Raw genomic sequence first — 16,573 nt, 5'->3', positions numbered from 1 at the left:
GGCTGGGTGTGAGGAGTGACGTCACCCACCCAGTCACATGACCAACCAGCCACACCTACCCAGCTAGAGAAGTAGTTGTTCAGTTATTCAAGTCATACCACTGGCTTAATCCGTTCTGTCTCCCAAGTTAGTGCCTGATAGTAGAATTCCCAATCCAGCAGACTGCTTAAGCCCCCATTATTTTTGCAATCTTGCAAAATTTTCAGTCTTATTCTTGCTCTTTTTCCTTGCCATATAAATTTCAAAATTACTGCATTTAGTTCATCAAAATATTTATTTTCTAGCTTTATAGGGATCGTTTGAAACAAAAACAATAGCTTCGGCAGTATATTCATTTGTATAGTTGCTATTCTTCCTACCATTTGATAACTGCAGATTATTTCCATTTCTCAAAGTCCAAGAGATTGGACAGCCATTTGTCTGAGATGGCATAGGACAGTGTTAGTGAACCTTTTCGGCACTGAGTGTGCACACGTGTGTGGGGGAGTATGGGAAACCGGAAGAGCCGAGCTTTTGGTTTCTGGCATATGCCGTTCATCTGGTCTTCCAGTTTCCAAGGACTAGCATGTGCCAGAAACGGGAAGCTCAGCTTCCCAGCTCACGCATGCGCACCAGGGAGCTACTCTTCCAGCTTCCAGCACTCCCGCGTGTGCGTAGTTGTTAAAATATTCATGACTGGGAGAGACACGGGAACAAAGTGAGCCAATGAATAGGCATAGCAACTAAGTCAGCCAATGGGAGCTTAAACAGATCTGAGTCTGTGCAGAGAATTGAAACAGAAACTTAAGCAGTCTGCTGCTCTGAGAAGTAAACTAGCAGTCTGTCTGGGCTTGTCTAATGAAATGAAACTAACTGCTTGTGTTTGCCTGTAACTCTCCTGCCTTGTGTTTACTAGGAAGAACCACCTGTTGGTATTGTACATTTATTCATCTATTCATCTATTCATATATATATATATATATATATATATATATATATATATATATATATATATATATATATATATATATATATATATATATATATATATATATATATATATATATATATATATATATGTTAATGAATCCTGCTGCATCAGTTATATGCATGTGCTTCTGGATTTGAATTTAGGCAACAAACTCTGACAGAAGTCCAGTATGCTGGAACCCAGAAGAGCAATGGGTGACTGCCGGCGTGCGTGGAGAGATGGCTCTATGTTCCACTTCTGGTACGTGTGCTATAGGTTCTCTATCAAGGGTATGGGATCTCCTGATTGGACAGGGATTGGACTAGAATAGAGTTCCCAATCTTTCTGGATTTGCAGACTGGCAGAGAGGAGGTGGGGAGAGGGGATAATTCCAGAAATGGTGCATATGTACAAAGCTCCATTTGCGCCAGCGGGGATGTGCTCACCAATGCTCACCCACCATTTCTTCAACCCTTTTCAGAACAGCTCATGGCCCAGGGGCAGGGACGTGCAGTCAGGGGAGGCAGGGGAGGCAGAGCCTCACCACTGTCGTCATGAAAAGAAAAGAAAATGTAAAAGGAAAAAGGCTGAGCTATTTGCTGCCAGAATCACCATGGATGACTCTGCTTAGTGCTTAACTGTATAAAAAAGCCTCTAATAAAGTGCCCTCTACAGGAGGCGGCAGGAGAACAAGGTGCCTCATCTAGTCTGACTTTATAATCACTCGAGCAGAGCTAAGCCAGGGTTAAAAGCTGAAAAATTCCTGACGTAGATGAGGCACGGAGAAGAAAAAGAAAGAAGGAAACTTATTTAGCAAAGGAGAAAAACAAATGCTATTGCTTTAAATCGGAACTGAGCATGCCTGGCTGTGGAATTCTGGGAGCTGAAGTCCACAAGACTAAAAAAATTTGAAACCCACCACTGGGTCAGTGCCTCACCAGCCATAAACCTCACCGCACGTCACTGACCATGGGGTTGGGCTAGAAGAACCCCGAGGTCCCTTCCAATCTCTCTTATTCTGAGCAGAAAACCCGAGCTCACTCACTCTCAGATTCTGGTACTGGAGCCTTGAGTTTCGAAGGCGGTTCCGGGCTTCGGAAGCCTTGAGGACCCCAATCAGGTTTTTATCTTCCAGTTCCCTTTGCCGACTGTCCATGACCTTCCTCTCTTTCATGAGAGTGGTGGCCAGCATCGTCTTCACGTCTGGCTTGGCGGGATCGGCAAAGGCCAAATAGCGTGCTTTTTGCTCGGGGCTCATCTTGCTTGTATCACTGGGAGGCAAAGATTTCCGAAAGCGTGGCGTCAGCTTGTTCTTCGGTAGAGTTTTAGAGTCGGCCATGGGGGCTCACTTCTCAGCCGGGGTTGGAAGCTGCTGAAGAGGGGGGGAAAAAAAATTCAAGGAGGTTTTAAGCCAACAATTCAGAAATCAGGGTAGAATTGGGAGCAGTGACGTGCGGTGAGGTTTATGGCTGGTGAGGCACTGACACAGTGCTGGGTTTCAAATTTTTTTCAGACTTGTGGACTTCAACTCCGAGAATTCCACAGCCAGGCATGCTCAGTTCCGATTTAAAGCGACAGCATTTGTTTTTCTCCTTTGTGAAAGAAGTTTCCTTCTTTCTTTTTCTTCTCCCTCTCCCTCCTTCCTTCCTCTCTCCCTCCCTCCCCCCTCTCTCAAACAGACACAAACACAGAAGTTGGATTGGTAATCAGTGAAGCTGGGCTTATATAGTTTTATCCAGGTGTGTGTGTGTGTATGTGTGTGTTTGAAAAGGCAACGTGGCTCTGCCTGCAATCAAACTACACTTGGGGAGGGATCTACACTTGAGGATGAAGTTTGAATTCCTCCCCCTCCCTCCGATCCACCCTTACCTTTTCCAGCTGTTTCAGAGAGGATTTCAACTCTGCTCTTGCCTGTCATCATGGAAAGAAAAAAAATGTAAAAGGAAAAAGGCAAGAGCTGAGGTCAGGCTGAGCTAGTTGCTGCCAGAGTCACCGTGGATGACCCTGCTTAATTGTTTAAAAAAGCCTCTTAAAAAGCGCCCTCTACAGGAGGAAGCAGGAGAACGATGTGCCTCACCTACATCAGAAATTTGTACGCTTTTAACCCTTGCTTAACTCTGCTCGAGTGATCATAAAACAACTAAAGTCAGACTAGATGAGGCACGTCGTTCTCCTGCCTCCTCCTGTAGAGGGCGCTTTTTTAGAGGCTTTTTTAAACAGTTAAGCAGAGTCATCCACGGTGACTCTGGCAGCAACTAGCTCAGCCTGACCTCAGCTCTTGCCTTTTTCCTTTTAGATTTTTTTTTCTTTTCATGATGACGGTGGTGAGGCTCTGCCTGGGAGGAAAGTCACAGGTGGATGGTGAATGGCCCCTCCCAGAGGAAATAAAAGTGGAGCAAAAGGGAAGGGGGCTTTTTCAGGAAACAATTCATTCAGTCGGTCGTTAGATTCATTTCAGGAGTGTGAAGATCTGTCCGTGAATCTCAGAGACTCTGTGCCCAGCCTTTCCTTGCACAGCACCGCATTTGGGAAATATTGACATGGCAGCTTCCCAAGCTAGATAAGGTCTGTAGTCATAAATACTCCTTTGAAAGACGGTTTGCCAGGCCTTGGCTGAAGGGGAACGAGGGGAATTCACATTCCTTTATAAGAGGGGTTTTGTCAGGACCAGGAATCTGCCTCGTGCTTTTTGAGGAAGCCTAGGTCAGAACAAGGAAAGGAGAACAATGGAAAGCAATAAGCCGGATCTCAGGGAAAAGAAGTCATTGACCAAGAGGTGTCAAACTCGATTTCATTGAGGGCTGCATCAGGGTTGTGTTTGACCTGTGGGTGGTGGTGGTGGTGAGTGTGTGGCCAGGGTATGTGTGGCCAGCTCAACGTCATTCGTGTCGGGGGTCCCTTTGGTGGTCTGCCAGCAAAAACGGACTCCCAAGCTCTGTTTTCCGGCTGCGACCGCCTCCTGCAACCCTCTGCCAGTGAAAACTGTCTGTCTGTCTGTCTGTTTATTAAATCTATTCGCCACCCATCTTGTTTCAAAGCGACTGTGGTTGGCTTACAACAGAAAAACATTAAAACCACCAAAAAGTAAACATTCCTAACCCAATAAAGTGACAGTTTTCAACTGTTGTGACCCCCAAATCTGGACTGCAAAAGTCAAAGCATTGGAGGGAGCCCCGATGTTTGCGGCCCAGATATTGTTGCCCCCGATGATCTGCTCCTTTGCGTAGGAATTTTCAAGTGGGTACGTAAACCCAAATGCCCAATGGTGCACTATTTTCATGACTTCTGCTAAAGTTTCACAAGGGCTAAAATTAAAAGGACTGAAATTCTCCCATCATTTAGCCCAAGCCAACTCCCGGCAAACTGTTTAATTACTGAGAAATCATTTGGTTGTTGGTTTTTATTTTATTTTATTTTGGCTGTGCGGGAAATAACTGAGATTGCAAGTGGTTTCATGGCAGTGTCATAATGGCCCTGTAATTGCATCTTTAAACTCTCTTTTAATTGCTTTTTAGTATCTTTTTGTTTGTTTGTTTCTCAGCTGGCCAGACAAAGCTGAAGGAAGGAGAGAGAGAGGGGAGGGATGGAGGGATGGGGGAAGAATGGAAGGAAGGAAGGAAGGAAGGAGAGAAGGAAGACAGGATGGAGAGAGGAAGGGAGGGAAAGAGGAAGGAAGGAGAATGGAAAGAAGGAAAGGAGGGAAGTAGGAAAGAAGGGGGCAAAGGGAAAGATGGGAAGAAGAAATGAGAGATGGGAGGGAGGGAGGAAGTGAACAAGGAAGAAAGAGAATGGGAAGGAGGGAAGTAAGGAGAGAGAGATGGGAGGAAGGGAGGAAGGAAGGAGGAGGGAAGTGAAGAAGAAAGTAAGAAAAGTAAGGAAGGATGGAGAGAGGGAGGGAAGGAAGAGGAAAAGAAAGGAACAAGAAGGAAGGAGAAATGGGAAGGAGGGAAGGAGGAAAGAAGGAAGGAGGCAAATAGAGAAATGGGAAGAAGAGAGATGGGAGGGAGGGAGGAAGTAAAAAAGGAAGGAAAGAGAAATTGGAAGAAGGGAGGGAGGGAAGGAGGAGGAAGGAAGGAGGCTTAGAAAGATAGGAAGAAAGGACAGAGATGAGAGGAAGAAGGAAGTAAGAAGAAGTAAGGAAGGATGGAGAGAGGGAGGGCGGGAAGGAAGAAGGAAAGAAAGGAAGGGAGGAAAAATGGGAAGGAGCGAAGGAGGAAAGAAGGAAGGAGGCAAAGAGAGAAATGGGAAGAAGGAGAGAGATGGGAGGGAGGGATGAAAGAGGGAAGTGAAGAAGAGAAACATAAGGATGGAAAGAGAGAGGGAGGAGGAAGGAAGATAAGGAAGGAGGGAAGAGAAGAAAGTAGAAGAAGGATGGAAAGAGAGGAGGAAGGAAAGGAAGGGAAGAAGGAAGGATGGAAAGAGGGAAGGAAGGAAGGTAGGAAAGGAAGGACAGGCAGGAAAGAAAGGGAAGGGAAGAAGGAAGGTAGGGAGGATGGAAGGAGGAAAGGAAGAAAGGAGAGGAAGGAACGGAAGGGAAGAAGGAAGGAAGGATGGAAAGAGGAAAGGAAGAAAGGAGAATGAAAGGCAGGAAAGGGAAGAAGGAAGGAAGGATGGAAAGAGGAAAGGAAGAAAGGAGAATGAAAGGCAGGAAAGGGAAGAAGGAAGGAAGGATGGAAAGAGGAAAGGAAGAAAGGAGAATGAAAGGCAGGAAAAGGGAAGAAGGAAGGAAAGAGGGAAAGAGGGAAGGAAGGGAAGGAAATGAAGGAAGGAGAGGAATGAAAGGAAGGGAAGAAGGAAGGATGGAAAGAGGGAAGGAAGGAGGAACCCCCCCACCCCCCCTCACCATACAATTGTGCCTCCTGCTCTTCTCTCTATGGAGTAATTATCCTCTTAAACTTTTCCTCAACTTCTTTATCTCTTTTTAAATTCCAAAGTCCTGAAATCGTCCATTTGGTGCCCTTCCTTTCAGCAAAAAATAAAAAATAAAAAAATCATACAAGGTTGCCCGTCAAAGCTAGATGACCTTTTGCTAGAATCCATGAAAACCAGGGATGGAGAAATGGACGTATTTAAAGGTTTTGCCATTATAGCAGTAGACTTATATACCGCTTCATAGGGCTTTCAGGCCTCTCTAAGCGGTTTACAGAGAGTCAGCATATTGCCCCCAACAATCTGGGTCCTCATTTTACCCACCTCGGAAGGATGGAAGGCTGAGTCAACCCTGAGCCGGTGAGATTTGAACCACTGAGCTGCTGATCTAGCAGTAGCCTGCAGTGCTGCATTTAACCACTGCGCCACCTCGGCTCTTATAAATGCTCGTATATATACATTTTTTAAAAAACCCACCTTTGTGGAATCCAGTGACTTCTTTGCCGCTTGCTACAAAAGCATCAATCTCCTTTAGCTGCTCGTTCGAACCAAAGTTAAGTTCATAAGTATCACGTTGTCATAAAGGCAGAAGCTGTAAATCAATATGAGAAGGCAAAGAGAGTGCGCGAATTTTGTGGCGTCTTAAACCCGAATCCATTCATTACGGCAGAAGGTGTCATATGCAACACTGAGCACCTAAAGGCTGCCTTCTTTTCCAGGAGGCAGCGATATCTGTGTTGGTGGACATGGCTGGATGGTGGCTACCAAACCAGGTTTGAGTGGAACAAACGTTCCTTCTCGTCTGCTCCATTCTGATCCTAAGGTTCCGATCCTTTTGTGACTTGCTCAGTTTGAGTTCTGATTGGATTGACAGGTTAGGAAGGGTATTGCTTACGCACTTGTGCCCTGGCCCAAGTGGCTCAACAGTCAGCCAACCAACCAACCAACCCAACCCAACCCAACCCAACCATCTATCTCTATCTGTATCTATCCATAGCTATCTGTGTCTGTCTATCCATCCATCCAAGCATCTATCCATCATGTATTTTTCTATTCTTCCATTTCTCTAACCAAATAACCAAATAACCAACCAACCATCTATCTACTATCTATCTATCTATCTATCTATCTATCTATCTATCTATCTATCTATCTATCTATCTATCTATCTATCTGTCTATCTTCTATCTATCTATCTATCATCTATCTATCTATCTATCTATCTATCTATCTATCTATCTATCTATCTATCTATCTATCTATCTATCATCTATCTATCTATCTATCATCTATCTATCTATCTATCTATCTATATCTATCTATCTATCTATCTATCTATCTATCTATCCATCATCCATCTATCTATCTATCTATCTATCTATCTATCTATCTATCTATCTATCTATCTATCTATCTATCTTCTATCTATCTATCTATCTATCTATCTATCTATCTATCTATCATCTATCTATCTATCTATATCTATCTATCTATCTATCCATCATCTATCTATCTATCTATCTATCTATCTATCTGTCTATCTTCTATCTATCTATCTATCTATCTATCTATCTATCATCTATCTATCTATCTATCATCTATCTATCTATCTATCTATCTATCTATCTATCTATCTATCTGTCTATCTTCTATCTATCTATCTATCTATCTATCATCTATCTATCTATCTATCATCTATCTATCTATCTATCTATCTATCTATCTATCTATCATCTATCTATCTATCTATATCTATCTATCTATCTATCTATCTATCTATCTATCCATCATCCATCCATCTATCTATCTATCTATCTATCTATCTATCTATCTATCTATCTATCTATCTTCTATCTATCTATCTATCTATCTATCTATCTATCTATCTATCTATCTATCTATCTATCTATCTATCATCTATCTATCTATCTATCTATATCTATCTATCTATCTATCCATCATCTATCTATCTATCTATCTATCTATCTATCTATCTATCTATCTATCTATCTATCTATCTATCTATCTATCTATCAATCATCTATCTCTGCCTGCCTGCCTGCCCGCCCGCCCATCCATCCATCTATCCCTCCATCCCTCCTCTCTCGTCTGTTTGTCTGTCCATCCATCCACCTACCCATCCATTCATTAGATAAATAACCAACCATATCTTTCTTTCTTTATATCTATCCCTCTTCTATCTGTCCCTCTGTCCATTCATCCATCCCTCCTTTAGATAAATAACCAACCATCTCTCTCTCTTTCTCTCTCTCTCTCAATCTATCTATTGTATCTATCTTTATGTGTCCCTGCCTCCCCCTCTCATCTGTCTGTCTATCTGTCTTTCTGTCTACCCGTCCGTCCGTCCATCCATCCATCCATCTAATGACTGCTTGACCAGCCAACCAATCAACCAACCCAACCATCTATATCTATCTGTATCTATCTGTACCTATCTGTGTCTGTCCGTCTGTCCGTCCATCCGTCCGTCCGTCCATCCATCCATCCATCCATCCACCCACCCACCCATTAATTCATCCATCCATGCAAGCATCTATCCATCATCTATGCATCCATTCTTCCATTTATCTAACCAAATAACCAATCATCTATCTTATCTTATCTTATCTTATCTTATCTTATCTTATCTTATCTTATCTTATCTTATCTTATCTTATCTTATCTTATCTTATCTTATCTTATCTTCTTATCTTATCTTATCTATCTATCTTTCCTTCCTTCCTTCCTTCCTTCCTTCCTTCCTTCCTTCCTTCTTTCTTTCTTTCTTTCTTTTCTATCCCTCCCCCTCTCTCGTCTGTTTGTCCATCTGTCTGTCCGTCCATCCATTCATTAGATAAATCAACCATATCTTTCTACCTACCTACCTACCTACCTACCTACCTACCTACCTACCTACCTACCTACGTATATCTATATCTATCCCACCTTTCTCCCTCTCATCTTTTTGTCTATCTGTCTGTCTGTCCATCCATCCATCCATCCATTTATCTACCCAAATAACCAACTGTCCATCTGTCCATCCATCCATCCATCCATCCATCCATCCATCCATCCATCCATCCAACCAACCAACGACTGCTTGACCAGCCAGCCAGCCAGCCAGTCAACCAACCACAAAATTTGCATTTTAAATATTTAAATCCTTTGGGAAGAATGAATTAAGAAAGAAATAGAAAGCAAAGTCTTAACAAGCATTTACACTTTAAAACGCTTCCTGCCCTCGACAATTTTAAAAAAAACTAATTTTCATCCAGTAAACCCGAAGAAATTGGGAAAAAATGCCTTTTTATAGCTGGATTCGTAAGATTTATGTTTTGAACCCAATTGGCATTTTTAGAATTGCTCAATGAACAAGTTTTACTAGATTTCAGAAGTTTATGCCGTTCTAGATGGTGCTGTGCTTACAGTCCCCAAAAACCTAATTCAGTTTATGGCTATGTCCTCCCAGAATACTTAAGCAGGTTAGTAAAAGATGTAATACTCATGCAAAACATTAATCTTGGTTAATATTAATCATGGCTGATAGACATAATTTTGAAGGTGCCTTAGCTTGCCGGATGAGTCACAAGCTTTGATTAGGTTATAATTTACATATGGGTCCTTCACTCCTCCCTCCCCCCCTGAAAAAAACCAGACTCAGTAACCAGATAAAATGCAATGTCTGTGACGATTTTATCAAGATGGAGAAGAAACAAAAAAGGAGAGAGAGAAAAAAATAAAGAAAGAAAGAAAAAAGGAGGGAGGAAGGAAGGATAAGGGGGGGGGGAGGAAAGGAGTAAGGAAGAAAAAGAAAGGAAGAAGGAAGGGATAAAAAGGGAAGGAGGAAGGGAGGATAAAAGGAGGGAGGAAGGATAAAAAGGGAGGGAAGAAGGAAGAAGAAAGTAAAAGGAAGGAAGGAGTTAAAAGGAGGGAAAAGGAAGAAAGGATAAAACAGGAGGGAGGGAGGAAGAAAAGGAGAAGAGGGGAAGGAAGGAAAGGTGAGAGGAAGGAGCAAAGGAAGGAGGAGAGGGAAAGAAAGAAAAGAAAAAGGAAGGAAAGAAAGAATAGAAAGAAAAGAAAGAAAGAAAAGAAAGGAAGGAAAGAAAGAAAAGAAAGAAAAGAAAGAAAAGGAAGAAAAAGAAGAGAAAGAAGGAAGGAAGAGAAAGAAAGAAGGAAGGAAGGAAGGATAAAGGGGGGGAGGAAAGGAGTAAGGAAGAAAAAGAAAGAAAGAAGGAAGGGATAAAAAGGGAAGGTGGAAGGGAGGATAAAAGGAGGGAGGAAGGATAAAAAATGAGGAAGGGAAGAAGGAAGAAGAAAGTAAAAGAAAGGAAGAAGTTAAAAAGAGGGAAAAGGAAGAAAGGATAAAACAGGAGGGAGGGTGGAAGGAAAGGAGAAGAGGGGAAGGAAGGAAAGGTGAGAGGAAGGAGCAAAGGAAGGAGGAGAGGGAAAGAAACAAAAGAAAAAGGAAGGAAAGAAAGAATAGAAAGAAAAGGAAGGAAGGAAGGAAAGAAAGAAAGAAAAGAAAGGAAAGAAAGGAAAGAAAGGAAAGAAAAGGAAGAAAAGGAAGAAAAGGAAAAAGAGAAAGAAGGAAGGAAGAGAAAGAAAGAAAGAAGGAAGGAAGGAGGAAGGAAGGAGGGAAGGAAGGAAGGAAGGAAAGAAAACTCTATGCAGCCCAGGCCAAACAACCCCTCCCTTATTTATCAATAGGATATTTTGCCATTTGGAATTCCTTTTCACCCTTAATCTGGGAAAAAGATGGTCCAAAATAGATTCCCGGTGAAAGGAATAGCTGCACGAGGCAGCTTGGATCACGAAATACAGCCCCAAAGGCTGGGGATTGCTGGGTACCCGTTGTTCCGCAACATCTGGAAGGCTCCAGGTGTCCTACCTGGGCCCGAGGGAGGGCCCCAGCTCCCCCGCTTTCTTTCCACCCGCCTCCCAATGCCCGTTCCCACCCCTCAGGGGGCTCCGCCTCACCTGTTTCCCAGCCCAACATCCCTTCCTGCCTTTCCGAAGGGCCAGCTGCCTTGTCCCTTTGGTCCCCAGGTATTGAGTGTACAAATATCTCCATGGGAACGCAGTTGCCAAGCAACCCAGACAATGGGGAGGGGGGAGAAGCCCTCCCCTTTTCCCTCAGCTGCCAGCCCACCCACTGACCCCTGAGCTGCCAGCCTTTAGGGAAGCAACAATGCAAGCAGCCCCCAGTCGGAGGCATCTTTGTTATTTGAATGCCCTTCACCCTTCCAAGGAGATGATGATGCCCGGAGAATGGTTAGCAATCATTCGGATTTCACTGGCTGTGTTGAAACAAACTCAACCCCCCACCCACCCCCCCAGGCTGCAACGAAAACCCCACCGTGAATAAGAAATTGGCATTCCTGGTTGGTTTTGTTCCCCCCAAATGTGCCAACCCGCCGTTTCCATGGGGTTCTGCTGGGGCTTGGGAATGTTTTGTAGGCATTATTGTTATCTCCTGTTGCTTGCACACACATGGCCCCGGTGACATTTTGGGAAAGGCGGCACGGATGGGTTGCAGGGGAGGGAAAGGGGGGAAGGGAGAAGCAGAAGGTGCTCAGTGCCAGGAGGAGGCAGAGGACGTGTGTTGGCAAAACAGTCTGCGGGTAAGGACGGAAGAGCAGGCAGGCACAGGAAGGGATCTAGGAGATCATTTCGTTAATTGGGGTTATATATGGTGCAAAGGGAATTGGAAACTAACTCCATCCTTCCTTCCTCCCTACCTCCATTTCTCCTTCCTTCCTTCCTTCCTTCCTTCCTTCCTTCCTTCCTTCCTTCCTTCCTTCCTTCCTTCCTTCTTTTCTCCCTCTCTTGTTCCTTTCATTCCTTTCCCACTCCTTCCTTCCTTCCTCCACCCTCCCTCATTTCTCTTTTTCTTCTTTCTTTCTTTTTTTCCCTTACTCCTTCTCTCCTCCCCCTCCCTTGTTCTTTTCATATGTTTTCCATTCCTCCTTACCTCCCTCCCTTCTTCCTTCCCTTCCCCTCCCTCCTTCTTTCCTCTCTCTCTTGTTCCTTTCATTCCTTTTCCACTCCTCCCTCCCTCCCACCCTCCCTCATTTCTCCCTATCTCTTTCTTTCTTTCTTTCTTTTCCTTACTCCTTCTCCCCTCCCCCTCCCTTGCTCCTTTCATACCTTTTCCTCTCCTCCTTCCTTCCCTCTCTTCTTCCTTCCCTCTCTTCCCCTCCCTCCCTCAATTCTCTCCTCCCTCCCTCTCTTTCTTTCTTTCCTTACTCCTCCCCTCCCCCTCCCTTGCTCCTTTCATACCTTTTCCTCTCCTCCTTCCTTCCCTCTCTTCTTCCTTCCTTCCCTCTCTTCCCCTCCCTCCCTCAATTCTCTCCCTCCCTCCCTCTCTTTCTTTCTTTCCTTACTCCTCTCCTCCCCCTCCCTGCTCCTTTCATACCTTTTCCTCTCCTCCTTCCTTCCCTCCTCTTCTTCCTTCCTTCCTCTCTTCCCCTCCCTCCCTCATATTCTCTCCCTCCCTCCCTCCCTCTCTTTCTTTCTTTCCTTACTCCTCCCCTCTTCCTCACTTGCTCCTTTCATTTCCTTTTCTACTCCTCCCTCCCTCCCACCCTCCCTCATTTCTCTCTCTTTCCTTTCTTTCTTTCCTTATTCCCCTCCCCCTCCTTGCTCCTTTCATACCTTTTCCTCTCCTCCTTCCTTCCCTTCCTCATTCCTTCCCTCCCCACCCTCCCTCATTTCTCTCTCTTCTTTCCTTTCTTTCCTTACTCCTTCTCCCCTCTTCCTCACTTGCTCCTTTCATTCCCTTTCTTTCCTCCCTCTCTTCCTCCCTTTCCTGCACCCATAACTTCTGAAGGCTATGACTGGTTAATTGTCCTCACTGTTAGGAAGTTTCTCCTTAGTTCCAAGTTGCTTCTCTCCTTGATTAGTTTCCATTCATTGTTTCTCATCTTGCCCTCTGGTCCTTTGGAGAATAAGTTGACCCCCCTTTTCTTTGTGGCAACCCTTCAAATACTGGAAGACCGCTATCATTTCTGCAGATGGCTTTGTTATGCCACCGTGGAAGTCAGCCAAACAAGTCAAGGTGATTTATCCCAAATATTGACGCTGATGGACTCGGTTAATTTACCGGTTTCGACAGCGAAAGAATTCAAGACAGATGATTGGGCTAATTAGCGATTCCTGGAGAAATGTCTAAATATGGGGGGATTTGCAGACGAGGCAGACATGAAACTCAAGGCTTCCCGTTGCATGAATCATCCTGGCTGCTCTCTCTGCAGTCAGGGGTTTCACACCGTTAGCTTTAATGAGACCATTAGCACAACCTTCTCACACACCCCTCTCTCAAATTAAACTGGAGCTTTAAATTCCGCTTTTCCATCTCTAACATCTACTGTATCTCTATCTCTATCTCTATCTCTATCTCTATCTCTATCTCTATCTCTATCTCTATCTCTATCTCTATCTCTATCTCTATCTCTATCTCTATCTCTATCTCTATCTCTATCTCTATATCTATATCTATATCTATATCTACATCTCTCTCTCTCTCTCTCTCTCTCTCTCTCTATCTATCTCTATCTCTTATCTCTTATCTCTTATCTCTTATCTCTTATCTCTTATCTCTTATTCTCTTATCTCTTATCTCTTATCTCTTATCTCTTATCTCTTATCTCTTATCTCTTATCTCTTATCTCTTATCTCTTATCTCTTATCTCTTATCTCTTATCTCTTATCTCTTATCTCTTATCTCTTATCTCTCTATCTCTTATATCTTATATCTTATATCTCTATCTCTATCTCTTATATCTATCTCTTCTCTCTCTCTCTCTCTCTCTCTCTCTCTAGCTCTTATATCTTATATCTTATATCTTATATCTTATATCTTATATCTTATATCTTATATCTTATATCTTATATCTTATATCTTATATCTTATATCTTATATCTTATATCTTATATCTTATATCTTATATCTTATATCTTATATCTTATATCATATCTTATATCTTATATCTCTATCTCTATATCCATATCCATATCCATCTCTCTCTCTCTATGTATCTATCTATGTATCTATCTATGTATCTATCTATGTATCTATCTATGTATCTATCTATCATCTATGTATCTACACACACACACACACACACACACACACACACACACACACACGCACATGCACACACAAAAATGGCTGTGTGTGTGTTTGTATGTATGTTCCAGCATAATACTAGAACCGGGATGGCGAACCTCTTGCACGCATGCCACAGGTGGCACATTGAGCCATTGGTCAGGGCATGCCAGGCGTTCAGCCTTTTCAAAAGCACTTTTCACCCTCCCCAGGCTCCAGAGGCTTTATAGGAGCCCCTCCCCCTCCCGCCGACGCCCTAAAAAGGACCCTATGAGCAAACCGGAGGTCACTTCCAGTTTGCTTGTAGGGTTGTTTTTTGCCCTCCAGAGGCTCCTGAAGATCCCTAAAGCCTTCGGAGGGCCTCGGGGGGGGGGGGGGAGAGGCTGTTTTCGCTCTCCCCAGGCTCCTATAAAGCCTCTGGAGCCTGGGGAGGCCGAAAAAAGCATTGAAAAAATGGGGAGGGTGATCGTGCCTCTCATTCATGCATGTGCAGTGGGGTGTGTGTGTGTTGGGCGTTGCATTATGGGTGCAGCACACCCGCGCACGAACCCCCCTGCGCTTCCCCCTTATGGCACGTGAGCCAAAAAATGGTTTGCCATTGCTGCTCTAGAATGTCTCAAGCAATTTCAACCAAACATGGAATACATTTGACTTACTCTCTGGAAACAAATACTGTGGGGGTAAGAAATCCCTCAGGGTGTCTTATACACTCTTAAGATGCAGCATGTTGTGCCTTAAAACGGCTTCTACCATACTGCCTTTTTTTTACAATCTTGAATTATGGTCGTAAGTCGAAGACTACCTCAATCTTCCTCTACCCACGAATCCCTTTGCACCATGGTATTCAAGGAGAAAAATAATCAAGGAGCTGAATAGAATGTTTAAATTAGATTTTTTTTAAAATCTGGCCTATTACTTTGTAAGTGAGTCAAGGCGATGAACATATCTAATACATCTTCCCCCTCCTGTTCCCCCCCACAACAATAACCTTGTGAGGTGGGTTGGGCTGAGAGAGAATGACTGATTCAAAGTCACCCAAGCGGGCTTTCATACCTAAGGCAGGACTAGAACTCTTGATCTCTTGGTGTTTGGCCAAAAGTCACCCAGCTGCAAGTGGTGGTATTCAGCCGGTTTCGACCGGTTCAGGCAAACTGGCACTGGGGACCTGCGGGTGGGACATCTACCCTGGTTCTGTGTTGTCCTGTTTAGCTACCTTTTCTAAGCCACACACATGTGTGCAAGACGCATGCGTGAGCAAACCGCATGCGTGGAAGACCGCACGCTCATGAAGCAAGCCTGCACACGCACACGCTTACAGTTTTGGTGCATGGCAAACCAGTGGTAAAATAATGGGAAACCCATCTCTGCGCAGCTGGCTTTCATGCCTAAGGCAGGATAGAACTCATGATCTTCTGATGATTGGCCCAAAACCACCCATTCGGTTTTCATGCCTAAGGTGGGAACTCGCAGTCTCCCGGTGATTGGCTCAAAGTCACCCAGCCAGTTTTCATACCTAAGGCAAGACTAGAACTCACAGTCTCCTGGTCATTGGCCCAAAAATCACTCAATTGGATTTCATGCTTAAGGCAGGACTAGAACTCATGATCTCCTGATGATTGGCCCAAAATCACCCATTCAGTTTTCATGCCTAAAGTGGGACTAGAACTCACAGTCTCCTGGCGCTTGGCTCAAAGTCACTCATTCAGTTTTCATGTCTAAAGCGAGACTAGAACTCACAGTCTCCTGGTCATTGGCCCAAAATCACTCAATTGGATTTCATGCCTAAGGCGGGACTAGAACTCCTGGTCATTGGCTCAAAGTCACCCAGTCAGCTTTCATGCCTAAGGCGAGACTAGAAATCACAGTCTCATGGCGATTGGCTCAAAGTCACCCAGCCAGTTTTCATACCTAAGGCGAGACTAGAACTCATAGTCTCCTGGTCATTGGCCCAAAATCACTCAGTTGGATTTCATGCCTAAGGCGAGACTAGAACTCACAGTCTCCTGGTCATTGGCCCAAAATCACTCAATCAACTTTCATGCCTAAGGCGGGACTAGAACTAGAAGAGTTAATTTCTGGATTAGACTGTTCCCAAGACCTTAGGGGCTTCCCAATATGTTGTTAACTGCCCCATAAAATCACCTGGACTACCAAAAGCCCCTGAAGGCAGGGCAAGAAGCAATGGATGGAAACTAATCAAGGAGAGAAGCAACCGAAAACTAAAGAGAAATTTCCTAATGTCCTCCTTTCCTTTCCAATTAATCATTGGAACGACTTGCCTCCAGAAGTCGTGGGTGCTCCATCCCTGGAGGTTTTCAAGAAGGATTTGGCAACCATTTCTCTGAAACGGTAGAGGGCGCCTGAGCAGGGGGTTGGACTAGAAGACCTCCCAGGTCCCTTCCGACTCTATTATTCTCTTACCTGCCATCCGCATCACCATTCTGGATAGAGAATTTTTTAAAAATTCATTTGATTGATTGCTTCTCGTCCCAGTTGACCGAGCATCCGGAGAAGCACACGGGGCTTCAGCTTTGCTTTCCGTGGTTACATTTTGTTTTTGACGATGTTCTGGGTTTCGCTATTGATTATTCTGCATTCTGCTTTATTTCGTCTTCCTCTGGTTGTTTGAGCCCTGTGGGATAGAGATG

General features: G+C 44.0%; 1 protein-coding gene across 3 annotated transcripts in view; it reads right to left on the bottom strand.

Moving 5' to 3' along the window:
• LKAAEAR1 (LKAAEAR motif containing 1) overlaps positions 1-10,875 on the bottom strand; it is a 19,083-nt gene extending 8,208 nt beyond the window's left edge. For 2 of the 3 annotated variants that reach the window (XM_087720843.1, XM_087720845.1), the window contains exons 1-3: positions 10,796-10,875; positions 6,296-6,410; positions 1,995-2,321 (exon numbers count right to left, since the gene is read on the bottom strand). In XM_087720843.1, coding sequence (XP_087576969.1) covers positions 1,995-2,288 — 294 coding nt within the window. In that variant the 5' untranslated portion in view covers positions 2,289-2,321; positions 6,296-6,410; positions 10,796-10,875. The remainder of the gene's footprint in view (positions 1-1,994; positions 2,322-6,295; positions 6,411-10,795) is intronic. The other variant, XM_087720844.1, reaches the window with a different exon arrangement.
• Positions 10,876-16,573: the final 5,698 nt, after the last annotated feature.

Source organism: Thamnophis sirtalis, unplaced genomic scaffold (assembly GCF_051295495.1).
Source record: "Thamnophis sirtalis isolate CommonGarterSnake01/CBP01778 unplaced genomic scaffold, rThaSir2_p1.2 scaffold_7, whole genome shotgun sequence".
NCBI classification, from domain to species: domain Eukaryota; kingdom Metazoa; phylum Chordata; class Lepidosauria; order Squamata; family Natricidae; genus Thamnophis; species Thamnophis sirtalis.
This window is presented reverse-complemented; position numbering and strand designations above follow the sequence as displayed.